The following is a 19,549-nucleotide window of genomic DNA, read 5'->3' as shown; positions in this document are numbered from 1 at the left end:
CATGCACGTTACAATATATTAAAACGATATAATAAATAATCTTGCTTTGGGGAAGAAAACATGTTAAAAATCAAAACGTGTCTGTTAGTTTTTAGTGATCACAGACCCACGGGTTCACGGCGGTGTCACTTTGATGTTGATACAAACGCTCAGTCACGAGGCATTGATTGGCAAACGGCCGTCGGACGAGGTAACTTAACAACATGGCGCAAAAACGAATCTTAGACCTTTTCAATTCTAAAAATGCGAAAACGGCAAGGATGACCGAGGTAGAAGATGCTGCTGAAGCAGCAGCACCTAGGCCCACTTCTACTGTCCCCACTGACGATCACCAGGAGGCCATTAGCAGTGCAGACAGTGTAGCTAGCGGGTCAGCGGCTGCTAACACCCAAGAGCTAATGTTAGTGTAACCTGCACGACAGGGGAATGGGCCTATGCTTGCGCAGGGACAGTTTACAGTCTAATGTCTAAGTTCAGTGGAGATTGGTGTAGGTTTTTTTCTAGACCAGATTCTAGTACTCACCCCAAAGACAACACACACACTCGTGGGTATAGTTTACAATAAAAAAACCAATTTATTTCAGCAGTTCAAGTAAAGTTATTTCAATATCAATACTAAATTAGATGTGTTATATATATATATATATATTACTCTATTATACTTTTTAAAAGTTCTTCCTAATATTCTATTTATTGTCTATATCTATCTATATTCTATTTTATACCCTTCTAATATATTACTTATGCAGCCATATTCTACACTAACAAATTAAAGAAAATAATCCAAAATAAAGTATGAGTGCACTCAAAGAAAATAATAAAGAAAAGAAAAGGGGGAATGAATCAGTCTTCCAATCTGTGCAAGGTGCAATGTCCAGATCCTACCACAATCACAGGGGCAAGTTAATGTAGAGGCGATGATGATGAATCCAAATCCAGGGCGATGATGGGGGCAATCCAAAGGGGGTATCCAAGGGTTCCAAAAGGTGTAGCAAGGGGGGTTGTTTGGGGTACTAAAAAAACCAGTCAGGATTCCAGCAGCGTACAAAACACAAGAGAAAAGAGTCTTCCTTCTTCCTTCAATAGGAGATCATCAAGGAAGCTTCGTGGGAGGGATCTTTTTTGTCGTAGTTCAAATGTCCTGTAGCTCAAATATCCGTAGTTCAAATATCAATAATTCAAGTATCCATAGTCAAAGTTGTCCGTATTTCTAAATATCCGTATTTCTCTTCTCTATTGTTGACGGTTGTTTGTATGGTTTAAACTCTGTAGCTCGTGTGCCTCCTAGAGGCTACTCGTGGAACTTACATACGTCACAGGGTACATGTAATCATGTGGGTTACATTCTCCCCCTCTAAACCGCATCAGTCTCTGCATGCGTCTAAACACTGTATGGTCTTGCAGAGGGCACTCTAGAAGAATACGTCACAGGGTACATGTAATCATGTGGGTTACATTAGCAAACACAGACCGGCAGGACTCAGCAGGCTCAGCAGCTACATGTTCCAGGCCAGGCCGCCCAGCTAACGCGAGTGTGAGAGGATCTGACGAGCCCTGTCGACCAGACCTGCGTTTTCCTGGGAGGAGAATTGGAACAGAGACCCTCCAGTGGTCATTTCAAAAAAGCTGGTTTAACAGGTGGAAATGGTTGCACTATGTCACGGAGAGAGACACCGTTCTTTGCTTCACCTGCTGCAAAGCCGCAGAGAAGGGATTAAGACACCACGATAGAAAGACAGGTTCATTCACAGTGGGAGGCTTTTGTAACTGGCGTAAAGCAACCACAAAGGTTAGCCAGCATGGCGTGTCAGACATACATTCAGGATCGGTGAGAATGCTTCGCTCAACAACACTCCAGTTAATGCTCTACTGTCGGAGAGTGCTGAGAAAGAGCAAAAAAACCTGCCAGACCTGTCTTGGAACTGATATTTAGATCAACAAGACTCCTCGGCAGTGAAGGGCTTCTGTTCAGAGGCCATAATAATGGAGATGGTGTGCTTTGGAAACTAATGATGGAGAGGACATATGATTTGCCTAAATGCCGCGAGTGGCTACAGGGAAGAGACAACTGGATGTCGGACACGATTCAAAATGAAATACTGGAAATATTTGCCCATGCTCTTCAAAGAAGAATCGTGTCCAAAGCGAGAGAGCATTATTTCTATGGTTTAACCGCAGATGCGACCACCGATGCGAGTACAACAGAGCAGTTTTCCTGTAGTCTGCAATATGTGGATTCAAAACTCGAGGCAGTGAATGTTTTCCTCGGGTTTTATAATGCGCCTGATTCAACTGGAGAAACACGTTTTTCCCGCATTAAAGATGTTTTTGTGCGCTTGAATTTGCCACTGGAACGTCTAAAGGGATTTTGCTTCGATGGCACTGCTAATATGTCAGGCCGCATCTCAGGCGTGCAAGCAAAACTGAAAGAGCAGTGTCCAAATCCACTCTTATGTGCACTGCAGTAACCATTCACTAGATCTGCTGTTACAAGAAGTGGCGAGGGGAGTTGGCGTTGTTGCAGACACGCTACACTTTGTGCGGAATGTCTCAGTGGTGATAGGGGAGTCCTCAAAGCGTAAGACGCTGTTCCAGTCTATGTTTGGTAGTGATGAGGTGGTCTGCAACTTGCTGTCATTATGCCCGACTCGATGGGTTGTGCGCACAAGGGCTGTTTCGTGGATTTGCTCCTCATATACAGCCCTTTTGGAGACACTGAAGGTGCTAGAGCAAGACAAGACCGTAAGGGGAGATACGCAGGCGAAAATACCTGGTCTATACAAACAAGCTACAAAAGCAAGAACATACTTTGGCCTTTTGAGCTGTGGGGCTCTTTTTGGACCGTGCGAGACTGTAGCCAGAACTCTCCAAAATGAGAAGGCAAGTGCGAAGGGCGCACTGGAGTGTTTGACTGCGCTACAACAGCGCATGCATGCACTGCGAGAAGATGGAGTTGTCCAGGAGATGACCGCCAAAGTGGAGGCTTGTGCAGAAAAAAAACAATCTTCAAATGCCCCTTCCTCCACGAACCAGCAGAACCACCCCTGCCAGTCTAAGGGATACAGAGAAGGCTGAGGCCATCGTGACTGATGTAGGAGAGCAGCAATGGCGGCGTGAGTTCTATGAGGCCTTTGATCTTGTGACAACTGAGCTAGATCGCCGATTCGACCAAGAAGGACTGCAAGTCGCTGCCCTGAGAGAGCAGACTCTTACCAATGCCGCAAATGCAGCCTACCCTGAGTGGAATGAGATCAATGCTGCACAGCTCCCCGATCAGATTGACAAATCTCGTCTACATATGCAGCTCACATTGATGGGTGAGCTCTCCAAGACAAAAGGAGTCAAGTCCGCTCAAGATGTTGCTGGATTTGTCGAAGCATTGCATCCTCAAACAAGAGAACTACTGACAGAGGTGGAAATGTTTATTGAACTTTGCCTATGTCCACCTGTCTCCGCCGCTTCCTCTGAGCAGTTGTTCTCCACCCATCACCGCCTCAAAACGTGGCTACGGAACAACATGACTCAGAGATGACTCAACACACCTGACTTTACTTGCACGTCCACAGTGACATTCTTGATCGGATGGACATTCAGCCACTGATGAAGTCCACATTTGGAGTCTTCAAATAGGTAAGACTGACATGCGTTATTATTCATTTTTGGTTATTGCTGCCGCCGTGCAGAATGTGTGTAATAGTCAGTGTCATGTTTTTAGTAGGCTGTGTATGTAGCCAGGAATTGGCAATGCTATGAGCTGGGTGGCATACTTTAACTGACATTCATAATAACTAGCAGGAAAGGCAAGTTCACATTATTGCTATTGCAGTGCAGACTGTTCCTAATGTAGGCCTAATGGATATCCTGTGTCTGTGTTAACGGCATGTTTTCGGCTAGCAGTGTTGTCGTGAAAAAGAGGTGTTTGTGTGCGTAACCGATATGGGACTTTGGTGTGTCAGATGATGGGCATGCGTGTGTGTCACGTGATTGACAGTGTAGCTGTTTACATTACTGCATCCGTGCCAGAGCGCTAACATGAGTTCTGGACAGCTTCCCTTCCTTTCACCTCTCATTGGACTGTAAACTCCAACACATTGTTGGTAAAATATTTAACGTTGCGTCTTTGTAGTGTGTGTGTGTGTGTGTGTGTGTGTGCTTAGTTATACTGTACGAGTGCACTGGGGTCCGTCGTTGCGCCACTGTGCATGTGTGAGCAAGACTGGGGGGGGGGGATATTTCCTTGGCAAATGAATACTAGCTTAGGTAGAGGGCACCTCAGCACCCCCACTCAAAATACCTTCCCGCGCCCCTGGACGTGGTGTAGGCTCATCCTGATCTGAGCTGTGAGCTAATCCGTTTACGCGCCGGGATGCTAAACATTAGTTAGCAGCTATCACTGATCACTATTAGGCTACTCAACAATCCTTTCGGTCAGACTAGTCAGACCAGCTTGGTCTAGTCAGAAAGGCACGAACTGAGGAAGCCTCTTGGATGAGAGGCGAAACGTCTTCACGGATATATACCAAGTCCAGTTGCACTCGATTCAATTCCTTTGGATAACCCTGACCTGGATGAATGAGAACATTCCCAGATATGTTTTTCTGTTACTGTTTGGGGCTCGTGCTTGTACCACTTTTCTTTTGTGTTGATGTTGAATTTTGCAGATGTTCCAGTGCAGGTATGTGGCGGCCTTGTTGTGTCTTTGTAGTTGGTTTCCTGGAATTGACCTGGGTCTGTGCCATCTTTGAGGATTATTGTTATTATTGTTGTTGTTATTATTATAATTATTGTCATTTGGGTATGAGTCTTGAAAGTAAACAAGAAGTCGATCGTATTTTGCAAGCCAATAAATTATTCACTGCTGATCTCAGCACAGGAGAACTGGAGGAACACTGGATGAACCAAAAATAATTCGCCTTATTCACCTCAGCGCCACACGGAAGTGTCATAGTCTCCAAAGTTAGAGCTATAAAGATACAATTTCAGCAGTAGGATTAATCAGTCAGGGCTGGAAATCATCGCAGTAGCAACAATCAAAGATTTCCCGTGGCTGAGCTATGTTTTCTTATAAATTAAAGTCAATCAGCAGAGCAGCCATTCACCTTGATTCATGTTATATCACGAAACCGCGACAGTTAAACATATTTGATAGCCTGAGCTCTGTTATTTCATGTCAGACTTGGTTGTATTCTTGCAAAGGTCCGCCTAGGACGCTGCACATCCAGACTGACAGGCAAAATGTTTTTAGGTAGATTCTTTTAGCTTGAGCGCTGCATATACATTTTCCCCCCATATTTCCCATTCAGACAACTTGGGCACTGTGCAAAATTCTTACCAAGGCAAAAAACCAAAACAAAACAAAACAAAAAACTCCCAAAAACAAACAAAAACACTGGTTTTTGTGTGCATGTATTTCTTTTCTACCCGTCGGCAAAAAAGGGGTAGTTTGTCCAAGCACTGGTGAAGGTGAGATACCACGCCTGGCAGAGATCTGCACACACCTGACTGCACTGCGCTAGTCTTTTGACTTTTTTTTTCTTTTCTGAAAGGACACTTGATAGCAGGAGAGTCTGAGGTACGTTTTATCATAGATACAGTGCATCCGGAAAGTATTCACACCCCTTCACTTTCCCCACATTTTGTTATGTTACAGCCTTATTCCAAAATGGATTAAATTCCTTTTTTTCTCATCAATCTACACACAATACCCCATAATGACAAATTGAAAAAGGTTTTGTAGAAATTTTTGCAAATTTATTAAAAATAAAAAACTGGAATATTGCATGTACATAAGTATTCACACCCTTTGCTATGACACTCAAAATTGAGCTCAGGTTCATCCTGTTTCCACTGATCATCCTTGAGATGTTTCTACATCTTGATTTGAGTCCATCTGTACTAAATTCAATTGATGGGACATGATTTGGAAAGGCACACACCTGTCTATATAAGGTCCCACTGTTGACAGTGCATGTCAGAGCAGAAACCAAGCCATGAAGTCAAAGGAATTGTCTCTGGACCTCCGAGACAGGATTGTATCAAGGCACAGATCTGGGGAAGGGTACAAAAAAATGTCTACAGCTTTGAAGGTCCCGAAGAGCACAGTGGTCTCCATCATTCATAAATGGAAGAAGTTTGGATCCACCAGGACTCTTCCTAGAGCTGGCCGCCAAGCCAAACTGAGCAATCAGGGTAGAAAGGCCTTGGTCAGGGAGGTGACCAAGAACCCGATGGTCACTCTGACAGAGCTCCAGCGTTCCTCTGTGGAGATGGGAGAACCTTCCAGAAGGACAACCATCTCTGCAGCACTCCACCAATCAGGCCTTTATGGTAGAGTGGCCAGACGGAAGCCTCTGCTCAGTAAAAGGCACATGACAGCCCGCTTGGAGTTTGCCAGAAAGCACCTAAAGGACTCTCAGACCAGGAGAAACAAGATTCTCTGGTCTGATGAAACCAAGATTGAACTCTTTGGCCTGAATGCCAAACGTCACGTCTGGAGGACACCAGGCACCTCTCATCACCTTGCTAATACCATCCCTACAGTGAAGCATGGTGGTGGCAGCATCATGCTGTGGGGATGTTCTTCAGCGGCAGGAACTGGGAGACTAGTCAGGATCGAGGGAAAGATGAATGGAGCAAAGTACAGAGAGATCCTTGATGAAAACCTGCTCCAGAGTGCTCAGGACCTCAGACTGGGGCGAAGGTTTACCTATCAACACGACAACGACCCTAAGCACACAGCCTAGACAACGAAGGAGGGGCTTCGGGTCTGTGAATGTCCTTGAGTGGCCCAGCCAGAGCCCAGACTTGAACCCCATTGAACATCTCTGGAGAGGCCTGAAAATAGCTGTGCAGCGACGCTCCCCATCTAACCTTACAGAGCTCGAGAGGATCTGCAGAGAAGAATGGGAGAAATACCCCGAATATAGGTGTGCCAAGCTTGTAGCTTCATACCCAAGAAGACTTGAGGCTGTAATCGCTGCCAAGGGTGCCTCAACCAAGTACTGAGTAAAGGGTGTGAATACTTATGTACATGCAATATTTCAGTTTTTTATTTTTAACAAATTTGCAAAAATTTCTACAAAACCTTTTTTCGCTTTTTATGGGGTATTGTATGTAGATTGATGAGGAAAAAAAGGAATTTAATCCATTTTGGAATAAGGCTGTAACATAACGAAATGTGGGGAAAGTGAAGGGGAGTGAATACTTTCCAGATGCACTGTATTTCAGCTCGAGCGCTGCATATCAAAAACTTGCCTTGGGTGCTGCGCAAAAGTCTTATAATGGCAGGGAAAACATGGGGGTTTTTTTCTGCCCCTGTATTCCCCTAATAAGTCCACCCCTCTAGTTTGTCTTTGCTTCTCAAGCCTGGAAGCGTAAATAATTTTTGTTTAAATCTACAACTCCTTGCCTTTGTGTGCTTATCTGTGATTTCCTGCCTGTGTTATATGATGGTCTCACTCTGATATAATAATAATAATAATAATAATAATAATAATATAATCCTTGAAGCATCTTGTAAACCCATATGGGTTAGATATCTTTTGATTAGTTACTGAAAAAAAAAGAATGAATTAATTTCTTAATTTTCACAGTATGACTTAAGATCTGTCATCCAGTTCCCCCTCATCCATCCAATTATATACAGCTTTTGCACCGTTGCAGGATTTCAATTTTGCACCCAAGGCACTGAAACACTTTTGCAAGCAATGCAACTTCTACACAAATCAGGTTTTTATTGTGATTCACTTCCATTAACTTTTCCCACACAAAACGCAGGGATATCAGTTCATGTAGAGTTGGAATGGAATTAATGTAATGGAATTTCACGTGAAACCTGTATCGGTCTGTTCAGTCTTGCTCCATAACTGTTGTTTTTGGTGTTTTACTTATTTTGTTTTATCGGTTGTTATTTATGTTTTGTCATTTGAGCTTGTTGTGTGCATTATTATGTCATGCTGCAAGACAAATTTCCCATGTGGGACGGTGAAGCACTAAACTGAGCTGAAGAAATACATTTAGTTGTCGATATGAGCAGGATGTGTTTATACCCACGCTTATATGTACAGTATATATGCAAAATTTTCTTTTACAAGTCAACCAAGATCCATGCATGTATCTCTGTTATGTCTTAAGTCTCCCATGTGAGCAACCCACCACATTTCTGGAATATAAAACCTTGCAAGGCAAATTTAATATTCTTATGATTCTTCTCTTAAAAATGATAAGCTGGCCACCAGATGGCACAGCGGCACACCTAAGAAAAATGTGTGCAGAAAGTTTTGGAAATAAATCACAAAATTAGTCCTGTTGTTCCTTATTTTCATCCTCTATGAAAATAAGCACAAGTGAGAGTAACATAGTAACAGAAAAGACACTTCAAAAATGCAAAATGCTCATTCACATAATCAGATCAGGCTGCATAATTTTAAACATCAGTTATAGTAAAGTGACTTTAAGTTTGTTGTCCAAATATCTGAAAAGTTAACCAGACATACCATGGCTACAGTACTCAAAGAGGAGGATGTGTCCTTTGCGTCAAAAAGGAAAAATAATATTTATGTAGATAACTGCATACATTAATGTATAGAGGCAGTGAAGAGATCCTGCATATTCCAAGTGTTGGCTGACGGGACTTGGTTGTAGTGTCAAAGGTCCCTTGTGTGCATCAACAGCATAGATAAAGATTTGCTAAACATGATTGCGCAGTTAACTACAATGTCTTATGACCATTAGCTCTGATACCTTTTACCCAAAAGCCACTGGAAACTGATAATTCTCCGCTATCAATCTTCAGGCTAATAATTGCACAACATAGATTTTAAATGCTTACGCTTCACACAAACAAAGAGAACTGGAGGAATCTTAACAGCAGGCTCGAGGAGCATTATGAAAATAATATTACTGTCAAAGATGGTCATGGAGAAATAATGGCTGTTAGTTTTTATGACAAATGGTCGTTACGATGTCACGTTAACCTAAGAATTGTGAAACTGTGGCAGAGGGCAAAAACACAAGTCAATGATATTACAGCCAGTTGCACAACCACACAAACTTCCCTATAAATTAACAAACACAGGTCATAACTCAGCTATTAAACCAAAGTGCACATAGAGACTCATATGCATGCAAGGGCAAATGTAAAGGTGTTAGTCTTGTTAAATGCACAAGAGAACCAAAAGGAGTTTTTTTTTAAATCATTTATTTGTTACTGTCGATAGTAAAATGTAACAGATCACTGCATCTAGTCATGACTTTACCTTGAAAATGAATTGGTAGGGTAACAACTAGAGCACAGATGCTTTTGGCTTGACCATATTCTTTATAAAAAGTCTGTCTGAGATGCAGGTTGGCATATAGGACAAGGGTAACCAGAGGAGCTTGGCGTCCCATCCAGGAGAGTAGCGAGTGCGGGGGTAGACAGCAGAGACGGCGTGCTCCATACAGCTGACCACCTTCATTATGTCGCCATCTAGCAAGCGGGCAAACGATTCCTCCATCTTTTCAAACACTGGAAGAGAAACACTGCCTCTATCAATATGGTGTTGTTGACAAACATTTGATATCAGGCTATATCTTCGAATGCAAACTCAACATAGTGAAAATTTCTGCTCTGAATCTACATCTTAATTTTTTTCCTGCATGAGACACAGTAAATGAGGCACAAATTAAATGTAATCTGATTCATTTACATACATGTGTATATGTCTTTAGCGTGTTATGACACTAAGTGCATGCATTTGTAAAAAAAAATATTTTTTTTTTAATCATAGGTTGCAAATGACAGAAACGTCATCGGAACTTACTTAGATTCAAGAAACCGTGTCCATAGTCATCTTTCACATCCTGAGGTAATCTAGCCCAAAGTGCTTCAAGATTTTTTTTTAAGAGTGAAACGTCAGAGATATTTGTTTTGAAGAATCCAGGTTCAATGCATAGGACTTTGACTCCAAATGGCGCCATGTTAATCCTAAAAACACATAAAAAAGATTGTTGTAAGTCATGAACTTGTATTATATATCATTTGGATAAAATTAAGTGAAAAAATCTACAGTACAGTATGATACTACAGCAGCTCCTCTCACCGTAGGCTGTCATTGAAGGCTTCCACTCCATACTTGGAGACACAGTAGGGCCCACCAACTGGGCTGATTCGCCCGAACACACTGGCAACATTCACTACCCTGCCTTTGGCTTTCTTGATTAAAGGCACTACACTTAAGGTGACATCAATTACACCGTGCAGATTGACTGCTAACATAGCCTTGTAGTCCTCTATGGTGAGCCAGTCGGTGGGAGCAGAAGGCAAAGCGATTCCAGCATTGTTGACAACAGCCCACAGACCTGCAGCACCAAACCCACAAGATAAACATGACATGACAAACTCATCAAACAATACTTGTGTGCTACTGTGTTCAGACCATGTAATGATATAACAGCCTTTAGATGAGTTGGGATGCTATGTAATATAACGAAATGTTTACATGTGACAACATCAACCTGATTCGTTCTTGTAGAGGAATTAAGAACTTCACTTTAAGCTACACCCCTGGTATTGTTTCACGCCAGAATAAAAAAAACAAAAACAAAAACTCTTTTGGATGGTATTCAGTTCTTAGAGTAAATATGATACCAGTAGGGCTGGGCTAATATTACCATTTATAGTTTCTCAGTGCATAGGATTTGTGTTGAGTTGGGGTGAGTTTGGATACTGTTACATCATGAGACACAATTTTGTTGTCAGAATTAATGATCAAGAGAATCTATTATCTAAAAACTCTCACATACCGAGGTCTGAAATATCAAGACAGACTATTATTTGAAAACTAGTTTTGGGTTTCATATTATACTTTATATTACCAAACAGTTCAATGTGATGAATCACAGCTGGATTCTTAAACACGGTACATTTGCATATGCAGCAGATATTCTGATAAAATTTAAGATCCTATATGATTATCATGATAATATTCATTTTCCATATCATCCATAAAATACAAGTCAACAACTGAAAAGTGTCGATAGTTTGGGCTAACTCCATAGCAAAACTCACTCACCCTTCTCTCCAACTAAAGTCTTGATGACGGATGCTACTTTGCTGACACTTTGAGAGTCGGTGACATCCAGGTGGATGGCTGTCAGTCTGTCAGAGGAGATCTTCTTCAGCTCATCCTCTCCTTTCTCGGTATAACAGCCTGCGATCACACAGAAACCCAGCTTGTCCAGGTGTGTGGCCAGGAGACGACCGAACCCCGAGTCACAGCCCGTGATGTAGACGTGTCTCTCTGACTGGTGGGGCACTCTGAGGGTTTCCTTGCACCACCGATACAAGAACCACACAGCCGCCAGGCCGAGGATATAAACCAACATGTCTTGGCTATGAAACAGATGACGTGACGCAAAGTGCTGTTAAACATCTTGACGGGTAAATGACAACAATCTATAATGAAATGATCAACTTTTTTTTTTAATGGTGTATGCACATTTTTTATTATTATTTTTATTTTTTATGCAGTAAACACAAAAAACAGATAGTGCCCGGGGGTCAGAACATTAACAGAAATCACAAATCAGCTCACAAAAATCTTATAAGCGGTACATACATCTATGGTTTCAATAGCTTTCCTTATTTTTAGAATATAGAATCGGTGTAACGTATTGTTTGATTTCATTTTCGAAAATTAAAAAAAGGATGGTTTATGATTGGACGACTTAGATTTATCAGTGTGATTTTGCAAGTAATAAAAATCGAATTGATGATAAAATATTGATTTGCTTCGCCTGAATTACAAGTAAAGAAGCCAAACAACAACACGTTTTCATAGGAAAGGGAAAATTCGGGATCAATATATTGGGAAATAAATGTACCGACATCTTGCCAAAAAGCACAAAGTACAAGGCCAACATAAAAATGGCTTAAATCCTCTGGACCAGTTGAGGAAATGAGCAGTCCACATCAATGTGCTTTTTATGTCTTGTTAGAAATAAATTGGGAGGGATGAAAGAAAGATGAATTATTTTAAAAGTCACTTCCTTAACCTTATCCATAATCAGATATGTGGAAGGTAAGCACCGGGTTCTCTTCCAGTTCAGGTCTGAGGTCTAGAATATTCCAGAGAGAAACTACATTTGGAACAGAGACTATTTCTCTCTGAAATAAAGCAGGTACATCGCGGTTATTATTGCTTTTTTGGTGAAAATCTGAAATAAAGCAGGAATGTTTCTCAGTGCATTTTGATGAAATGGCCAGCTGCTCTGCACAGCTTTGGGCAACCAACGCGTCAACAGACCAGGACCAGGACCAAGACCTGGACCTGCAGCCTCACATGGTCCAGCCTATCAGCAGACTGACGTCAGCCCTCAACTTGAACGTCGCAGCTGCGGGATCTCTTACAACTTTACCTTCATTTCTCACACAACTTCGCGACTGTTCTGCGGTTTCACCTTTAACCCGCGCAAACATCTGGCCAGCTGGGATTTACCGGGGAGGACGCGGCGGAAGCTCCTTAAAAGTGAATCTTATTACCCCAAGTTCCGAGATGTGAGCGCCGCCGATTCCGGGACCGCACTCTTCTTCTTCTTCTTCTTCTTCTTCGTCGTCGTCGTTCTGTTCGTCTTCTTCGTGCTCTCCTTTTGGGGTGGACTGCGGTTACTCTGCCCGGCGTCGCCTCCGCCCTCTTTGGCGTTTAAACCTGCTTGGCCGTAACAGCCAATCAACCGCTCAGTCTTCGTTTCATACCGCATTTCGTGGAAGTGCAATGCACTTTATACTTATTGATAGTGCGCAGATTAAAAAGAATGCTGAGAGAAGAAAACAGACAGGATACATAAATAGATAAGCACTAACCGCAAAAATTAAGCTTTGCTAGAATAGAGAACATATTGTGGCGAATTCTACTAGTGTTTCTGCTCCGAGGTTCATTCACATATTACCCACAATGCAACGGGGGCGGTCGCCGTTTTGGTCATGTTGTGGGATATGGAACATGTTAAAAACGGACATGTCTGTCACAGACGGCGGCGATGTGGTGGAAGGTGATGGGGACGTTATGAGAGAAGTTACATTAGATAACGTGCTACTTCCCACCATGAGGGTAAAGAGTAGGCAAATAGATGGGTTTGCTTCGGTGGCCAAGAAAAGGGGCGGAGCTAAGACACATACCAACTCGTGTCTGTTCTGACTTGCGGTCATTAAAAGCTTACTTGTTAATTCTGAAAGGGTGTCTAAGAAGTCCATTATTTAACCACGTCACAATATAAAAACATGATATATCAAAATGACACGAATCAATATAAGACTGATTAAGTTAGCACGGGCAGGCAGTTGGGTGGCATCGGCACCGACTAGACTCATTTGGCCTGGGGAGAGGGGTGTTGTGTCAAATTCTGTATCCACGGCATAATATCGCAACGATCACGGATGTATAGACTCGCTGGCCCTTGGCTAGCGGGTCGAACCCTTTAGTCAACTGGTTAACGTAGTCGCCCGTGACTACGCATTGCTGCGTGCTTGACTAGCATCTCGGAGTGGATGGCGACACACCACCTGAAACTCAATCTGGACAAGACAGAGCGGATGTTCCTCCCGGGGAAAGGTTGCCCGCACCGAGACCTGGCCATCACCATTAACAACACCGTGGTGACGCCAACTCGGACTGTGAGGAATCTGGGTGTGATCCTGGACGACCAACTGTCGTTTGCTGCAAATGTTGCATCGGTTGCTCGCTCCTACAGATTTCTCCTCTATAACATCAGGAGGATTCGCCCATTCCTCACCGCTGAGACGGCACAGGTGCTCATCCAGGCTCTGGTCATCTCCCGGCTGGACTACGGCAACTCCCTCCTTGCTGGCACCCCGGCGTCGGCCATCAGACCTCTGGAGCTTGTTCAGAAAGCTGCAGCTCGTCTGGTGGTCAACCGCCCTAAGTTCTCCCACACTCCTCCCCTTCTCATGTCCCTACACTGGCTCCCAGGAGCTGCTCACATCCAGTTTGCGATTCAGGTGCTAGCCTACAGGGCAGTGAAAGGAACAACTCCTTCCTATCTCCAGGCCATGGTCAAGCCCTACACCCCCGCCTGACCACTTCGCTCTGCTGCCTCGGGACACCTGGTTGCCCCGTCGCTCAGAGGCTCCTGCTGCCGATCGACCCGGTCCCGGCTCTGTTCTGTCCTGGCCCCACAGTGGTGGAATGAACTCCCCACTGATGTCAGGACAGCGGAGTCGCTGCCCACCTTTCAGCGCAGGTTGAAAACTCGCCTCTTCAAGAACTATTACCCTGTTACTTGCTCTTAGCACTTATTGTATTCACTCATTTGAAAAAAAATCTCTTTCTCGCGCTTTTACTTTAGCACTGGTTTTGCTCTTAGATGTTTGTTTAGAGAGAAGATGCACTTATGACCTCTGATGACTAGTAGTTCTCCTGATTTCCTACGTTAAATGCACTTATTGTAAGTCGCGTCGGATAAAAGCGTCGGCTAAATGACTGTAATGTAATGTAAATGTAATGTCGAATTTTGGCGTTTCCATAAACTTTTTTAATGCGATACGTCCTAAATGTGCATTAAAACCCTTTATGGAAACACAACTATTGGTGTCAGAAGTGGGATGGTGAGACCGTGAAGCCGTCGGAAGCACGTGCGCCCAGAAGCGTGAGGGAGCTGATATGCTGAAGTACGGGGACGCACTTTCCGAAGGACGGGGGTAGTGTAACGACCACGGATGACTAGACTCTCTAACCCTTGGCTATCGGGTCGGACCCTTTAGTCGACTGGTTAACGTAGTCGCCCATGGTGAGGGAGATCCGGGTTCGCATTCCGCCAGTTTCCGGCTGCCCCCCGAATTCCTGGCGACGGAGGTATTCATCAGTGGCCTGACCCCCCACCCCCTACGACAGCAGGTTCGGCTCAGTAATCCACTGTCCTGGGAGGGCGCGCTGAAGCGCGTGCGTGAGGTGGAGCAGATTTTGGAGGAAGGACTGGAAGAAACTCCCGACCACACGGCTACTCAGCCTACTCGGCCCCAACCTACCCCACCAGATCCCCCTCCCCCAGAGCGTCAAGCCACGGGCTTTGCCCTCGACGTCCAACCATCGAGATGCTGGAACTGCAGCTGGTGGGGGCACACCCAGTATTGTTGCCCCGCGCCACCCCCCGAGTCAAGTCCACACCCACCACCTCCGGGAAATGGGAGGGGGATAGAGTAAGGGGGAGCATCTCCGTCCCGGGGACTACAGTCTCCCCCGTGTCGCCAGCAAGGAACAACTACATTCAAGAAGCTAGTCTGTGGTCTCTGACGACGCCGTCAAGTGGAGGTGGAAGGCGAACTGGTGCCTGCCTTGGTGGACACAGGATCCACTGTCATCCTGGTGCGGCCCAAGCTGTTGACGGATCTACAGACGCCGGCCCCTGCCACCCAGCCACTCATCACTGTCACTGGGGACCGGGCCCCGATGCTGGGCCAATGCATGATGAACATTCGGGCATTTGATCAGGACTTCGAGCAGCTGGCCTGGGTGGCCGACATCCCAGAGCCATGCCTGTTGGGGCTGGACTTCCTGTGGAGAGCGGGGTGCATGTTAGACCTGGTGCACGACACGGTGACCTTGAAGGACGCACTGCGACCTTGAAGGACGCACTTACCCACTGCAACAACGTTACAGTCTCCCTCAAGCCTAGCTATAGGAGGGCGACACGATGTGCCCGTGTCACCTCCCCGCACCACGTCACGGAGCCCTGCTAGAGGACAGCACACAGCCTGCGCCGCCTCACCATCCAGCGCCCCAGTGCCCCACCAGAGGGCGACATACTGAGCCCATGTCACCCCCCCCCCCCAGCTGAAGCTGCGTCGCCCTCATGGCACGTCACTGAGCCCTGTCAGAAGACAACACACCGAACACCGCATCAGTCGTGCTAGTCCGCGTCGGGCTCCGGAGATGATCTGCCCCGAACCTGGAGGAGCTGAACACGCAGGTGATGGGTTGGGAGCCTCAGGGACCCTTGGTGGAGATCCACGGTCCATTACGTCTCACTGCACAGCCTCCCAGCTCCGCCCAGGGCTGTTGTATGCAGCAGCGATTCACGCGGTCCACCCACCCTCTTCCCCCTCAGTGGAGGACATGGTCAGGTCAGTGTGGGAACCAAAACCAGGACGGGCTGACGACGGAGCAACAACAGCGGCTGTGGGATGTTCTGTCCAGACACATTGCCGCCTTTGCCACTTCCCCCTGTCGATATGGGATGCACTCATCTGGTCCAGCACGACGTCAACACTGGGACGGCCCGCCCCATCCACCAACGCCTCCGCCGTCTGCAAACCACACGACAGGCAGCCGCTGAGAGGTGTCTGGAGGAGATGCAGATGGCCGGAGTCACTGAGCCGTCCGACAGCCCCTGGGTGTCCCCCGTCGCGATGGTCCCCAAGAAGGATAACACATGGAGGTTTTGCGTAGATTTGCAGCAACTCAACAATGTCCGAGTGAAGGACTCCTACCCACTGCCACGCATGGATGAAGCCTTAGACAGCATTTCGGGCTCCAGCTGGTTCTTGTCCCTGGATCTGAGGAGCGGCTACTGGCAAGTCGCGCTGACCGCTGAGGAGTGTCCGAAGACGGCATTCATCACGGGAACAGAGCTCTGGCAGTTCGTCACTATGCCGTTTGGTTTGTGCAATGCCTCGGCTACATTTGAGCAGCTGATGGCGCGAGTGCTACAAGGTGTCCCCGTGCAGTCTTGCCAGGTCTACCAGGACGACATCCTAGGCAATGGCCCCGATTTTGCTGTCGCCCTAGCTGTGCTGGACGATGTCCTGACCAAATAGAAGAAGCAGGGCTGAAGTTGCATCCAGAGAAGTGCAAGCTGCTGAGGAGAGAGGTCATGTTCCCGGGCCACAGGGTCAGCGGAGATGGAGTGGCGACAGAGGAGGACAAGGTTTGTGTGGTCCGAGACTGGCCGATGCCCAAAAACGTGCAACAGCAGCAGGTGTTCCTGGGCTTGGCGTCCTACTACCGCCGGTTCGTCCAGGATTTTGCCAGGGTGGCTGCCCCCCTCCACCAGCAACAGGCGTTCGACACACTGAAACGGGTGCTGTGCCACGACCCCATCCTGGTTGCCCCAAAGCCCGGGAGAGACTCTGTATTGGACATGGACGCGAATGCTGATGCCATGGGGGCGATCCTGTCACAGCTATCTCCAGAGGGCGAGCAAGTGGTCGCCTACTACAGCCATGCCTTTTCTAGAGAGGAACGGAACTACTGCGTGACACGTCGGGAGCTGCTGGCAGTGGTGGAGGCAATCAGACACTTTAAACATCACCTGTGCGGTCTCCCGTTCATCATCAGAACAGACCATGCCCTACTGTGGTGGTTGCTGTCGTTCCGGGAGCCAGAGGGGCAGGTGGCCAGGTGGATTGAACATCTGCTGGAGTATCGGTTCACCGTCGTGCATCGAAAAGGTGAGAGTCACACTAACGCTGATGGGCTGTCCAGGCGGTCCTGTGACGAGGGGTGTGAACAGTGCTCCAGGATGGAGGCTAATGTAACGAATTCTGGGGGCAGCCGGGAACCGCCGCAGGTGGGAGGTGAACCCGGATCGTGAACCCTTATCTCCCGCACCACGGGCGACTACGTTAACCAGTTGACTAAAGGGTCCAACCCAATGGCCAGGGGCTAGCGAGTCTAATCATCCGTGGTTGTTACACTACCCCGCTCCTTCCGGAAGTGCGTCCCTGCGCTTCAGCATATCAGCTCTCTCACGCCTCTGGGCGCACGCGCTTCCGATGGCCTCACGGTCTCACCATCCCACTTCTGACACCAATGTAGCGAATTCAGGGGGCAGCCGGGAACCACCGCAGGCGGGACGCGAACCACGGGCGACTACGTTGACCAGTTGACTAAAGGGTCAGACTCAATAGCCAAGGGCTAGCGAGTCTAGTCATCCGTGGTCATTACACTATGTATCCCAGGCACCACTTTGCTTACTTTATGAATAAAGGGTTTACTAGTACAGAGGGAGATTGGTGTACGTTCAACAAAAAGGATAAGGATACAAAAATAGGGTGGCACGGTGGTGCAGTGGTTAGTGCAGTCGCCTCACAGCAACAAGGTCCTGGGTTCGGACCCCAGGGTCGTCCCGGGTCATCCTCTGTGTGGAGTTTGCATGTTCTCCCTGTGTCTGCGTGGGTTTCCTCCGGGTGCTCCGGTTTCCCCCCACAGTCCTAAGACATGTAGTTCAGGTGACTCGGCCATACTAAATTGTCCTGTGTGTGTGTGTGTGTGCCCTGTGATGGATTGGCGGCCTGTCCAGAGTGTATCCCTGCCTGCCACCCAATGACTGCTGGGACTGCCGCTGGGTTTACTAGTAGTTAATAATTACTTTATTAAATGTTAATAACTAATTTATTTGCCCAAATGGTAGTCTGCCCAAATGTTTCCCATTCCATAGTAGTCCACATGCTTTGTCCTGACATCCAGTCAGTTATACTTCAGATCATGCTCAGAAACCTTGGTGAAGCTGGAGAAAATACCACCTTTTTAACAAAAGTTGTAGAGTAGAGAAGAGTAGAGTAGAGTAAAACTTTGCAATGTGCAAAGGGACAATTTGCTTTACAGACAGTAGTCCATCCCAAATACATGAATACATTATACACAAACACAGCACAACATCCATATTTCTCTCCCACATTGTCGCCATGAATGATGGGAAAAAGAAAGACGCAGTGACATCCGGGGGTTATAGTTTGTTGAAAAAAAACAATAGCAGATGGAACAAAGGACAGTCGGTATCTATTAGTGCTGCCTTTGGGTAGACTAAACCTCTGTGCCTTTGACATGACCCTCACGTCATACAGGTGCTAAAGGCCATTAACGGTAGCACCAATAATCTTACGGCACAGCTTGACGATTTTTCACCCCAGTTTGCTCCTATTTTTAGACTAAGACTCCTCAAACCAGCAAATCATAGAAAAAGAAAGGACAGATTCATTAAAAGAAGGATAAAACATTTTCATCAGTGTCATTTTCACGTTAAAACTTTGCAACTTCCTTAAAAAGAGCAACCGTTGATTTGCCTTTTTACTTAATAGCATCTGTACTTGCATCAAAATTAAGCTTATTGTCTAGGACAGTGCCCAAATATTTGTGTTGCTGCACGGCTGCCACTCGCTCCCCCTTAATCACACACGGTGCAGGGGCAAGGGCCTTCACCGACAATCAATAAACATTTCTTTGCTCTTAGCTACATTTATCCCAGATAGCAACGAATCTCTGGCCCAAATATGGCCCACATCTGCAGTTACCTTACGGCCCACATTTTGCCTTGAATGACGGCGTTGACTCAGAGTGAGTGCGGCTGCATCAACTCAGCCGCACTTGGGCCACATCTGTGCCATATCTGGCCCGCGTAGTATGTGCTGTAACCCAAGTCAAGTCTGGTTCATTACATTTGAGCCATGTTTGGCCCACACAACACTTGCCGTAACGCAAGTCAGGCCCGACTTATGAAGTTTGGGCCACATGTGGCTCACACAACAGTTGCCGGTGCCATAACTGAGCCAGCC

The 19,549-nt window shown here is 46.2% G+C and overlaps 1 protein-coding gene across 1 annotated transcript; it reads right to left on the bottom strand.

Moving 5' to 3' along the window:
- Window positions 1-7,800: 7,800 nt before the first annotated feature.
- On the bottom strand, window positions 7,801-12,680 carry dhrs9 (dehydrogenase/reductase (SDR family) member 9). The gene is made up of 5 exons (XM_056289450.1): window positions 12,524-12,680; window positions 11,055-11,374; window positions 10,083-10,341; window positions 9,804-9,967; window positions 7,801-9,508 (listed from the first exon to the last, which is right to left on the bottom strand). The coding sequence occupies exons 2-5, from the start codon at window positions 11,365-11,367 to the stop codon at window positions 9,285-9,287; spliced, it is 960 nt and encodes a 319-aa protein (XP_056145425.1). The 5' UTR covers window positions 11,368-11,374; window positions 12,524-12,680; the 3' UTR covers window positions 7,801-9,284.
- Window positions 12,681-19,549: the final 6,869 nt, after the last annotated feature.

This window comes from Lampris incognitus, chromosome 11 (assembly GCF_029633865.1).
Source record: "Lampris incognitus isolate fLamInc1 chromosome 11, fLamInc1.hap2, whole genome shotgun sequence".
Taxonomy (NCBI): Eukaryota; Metazoa; Chordata; class Actinopteri; order Lampriformes; family Lampridae; genus Lampris; species Lampris incognitus.
This window is presented reverse-complemented; position numbering and strand designations above follow the sequence as displayed.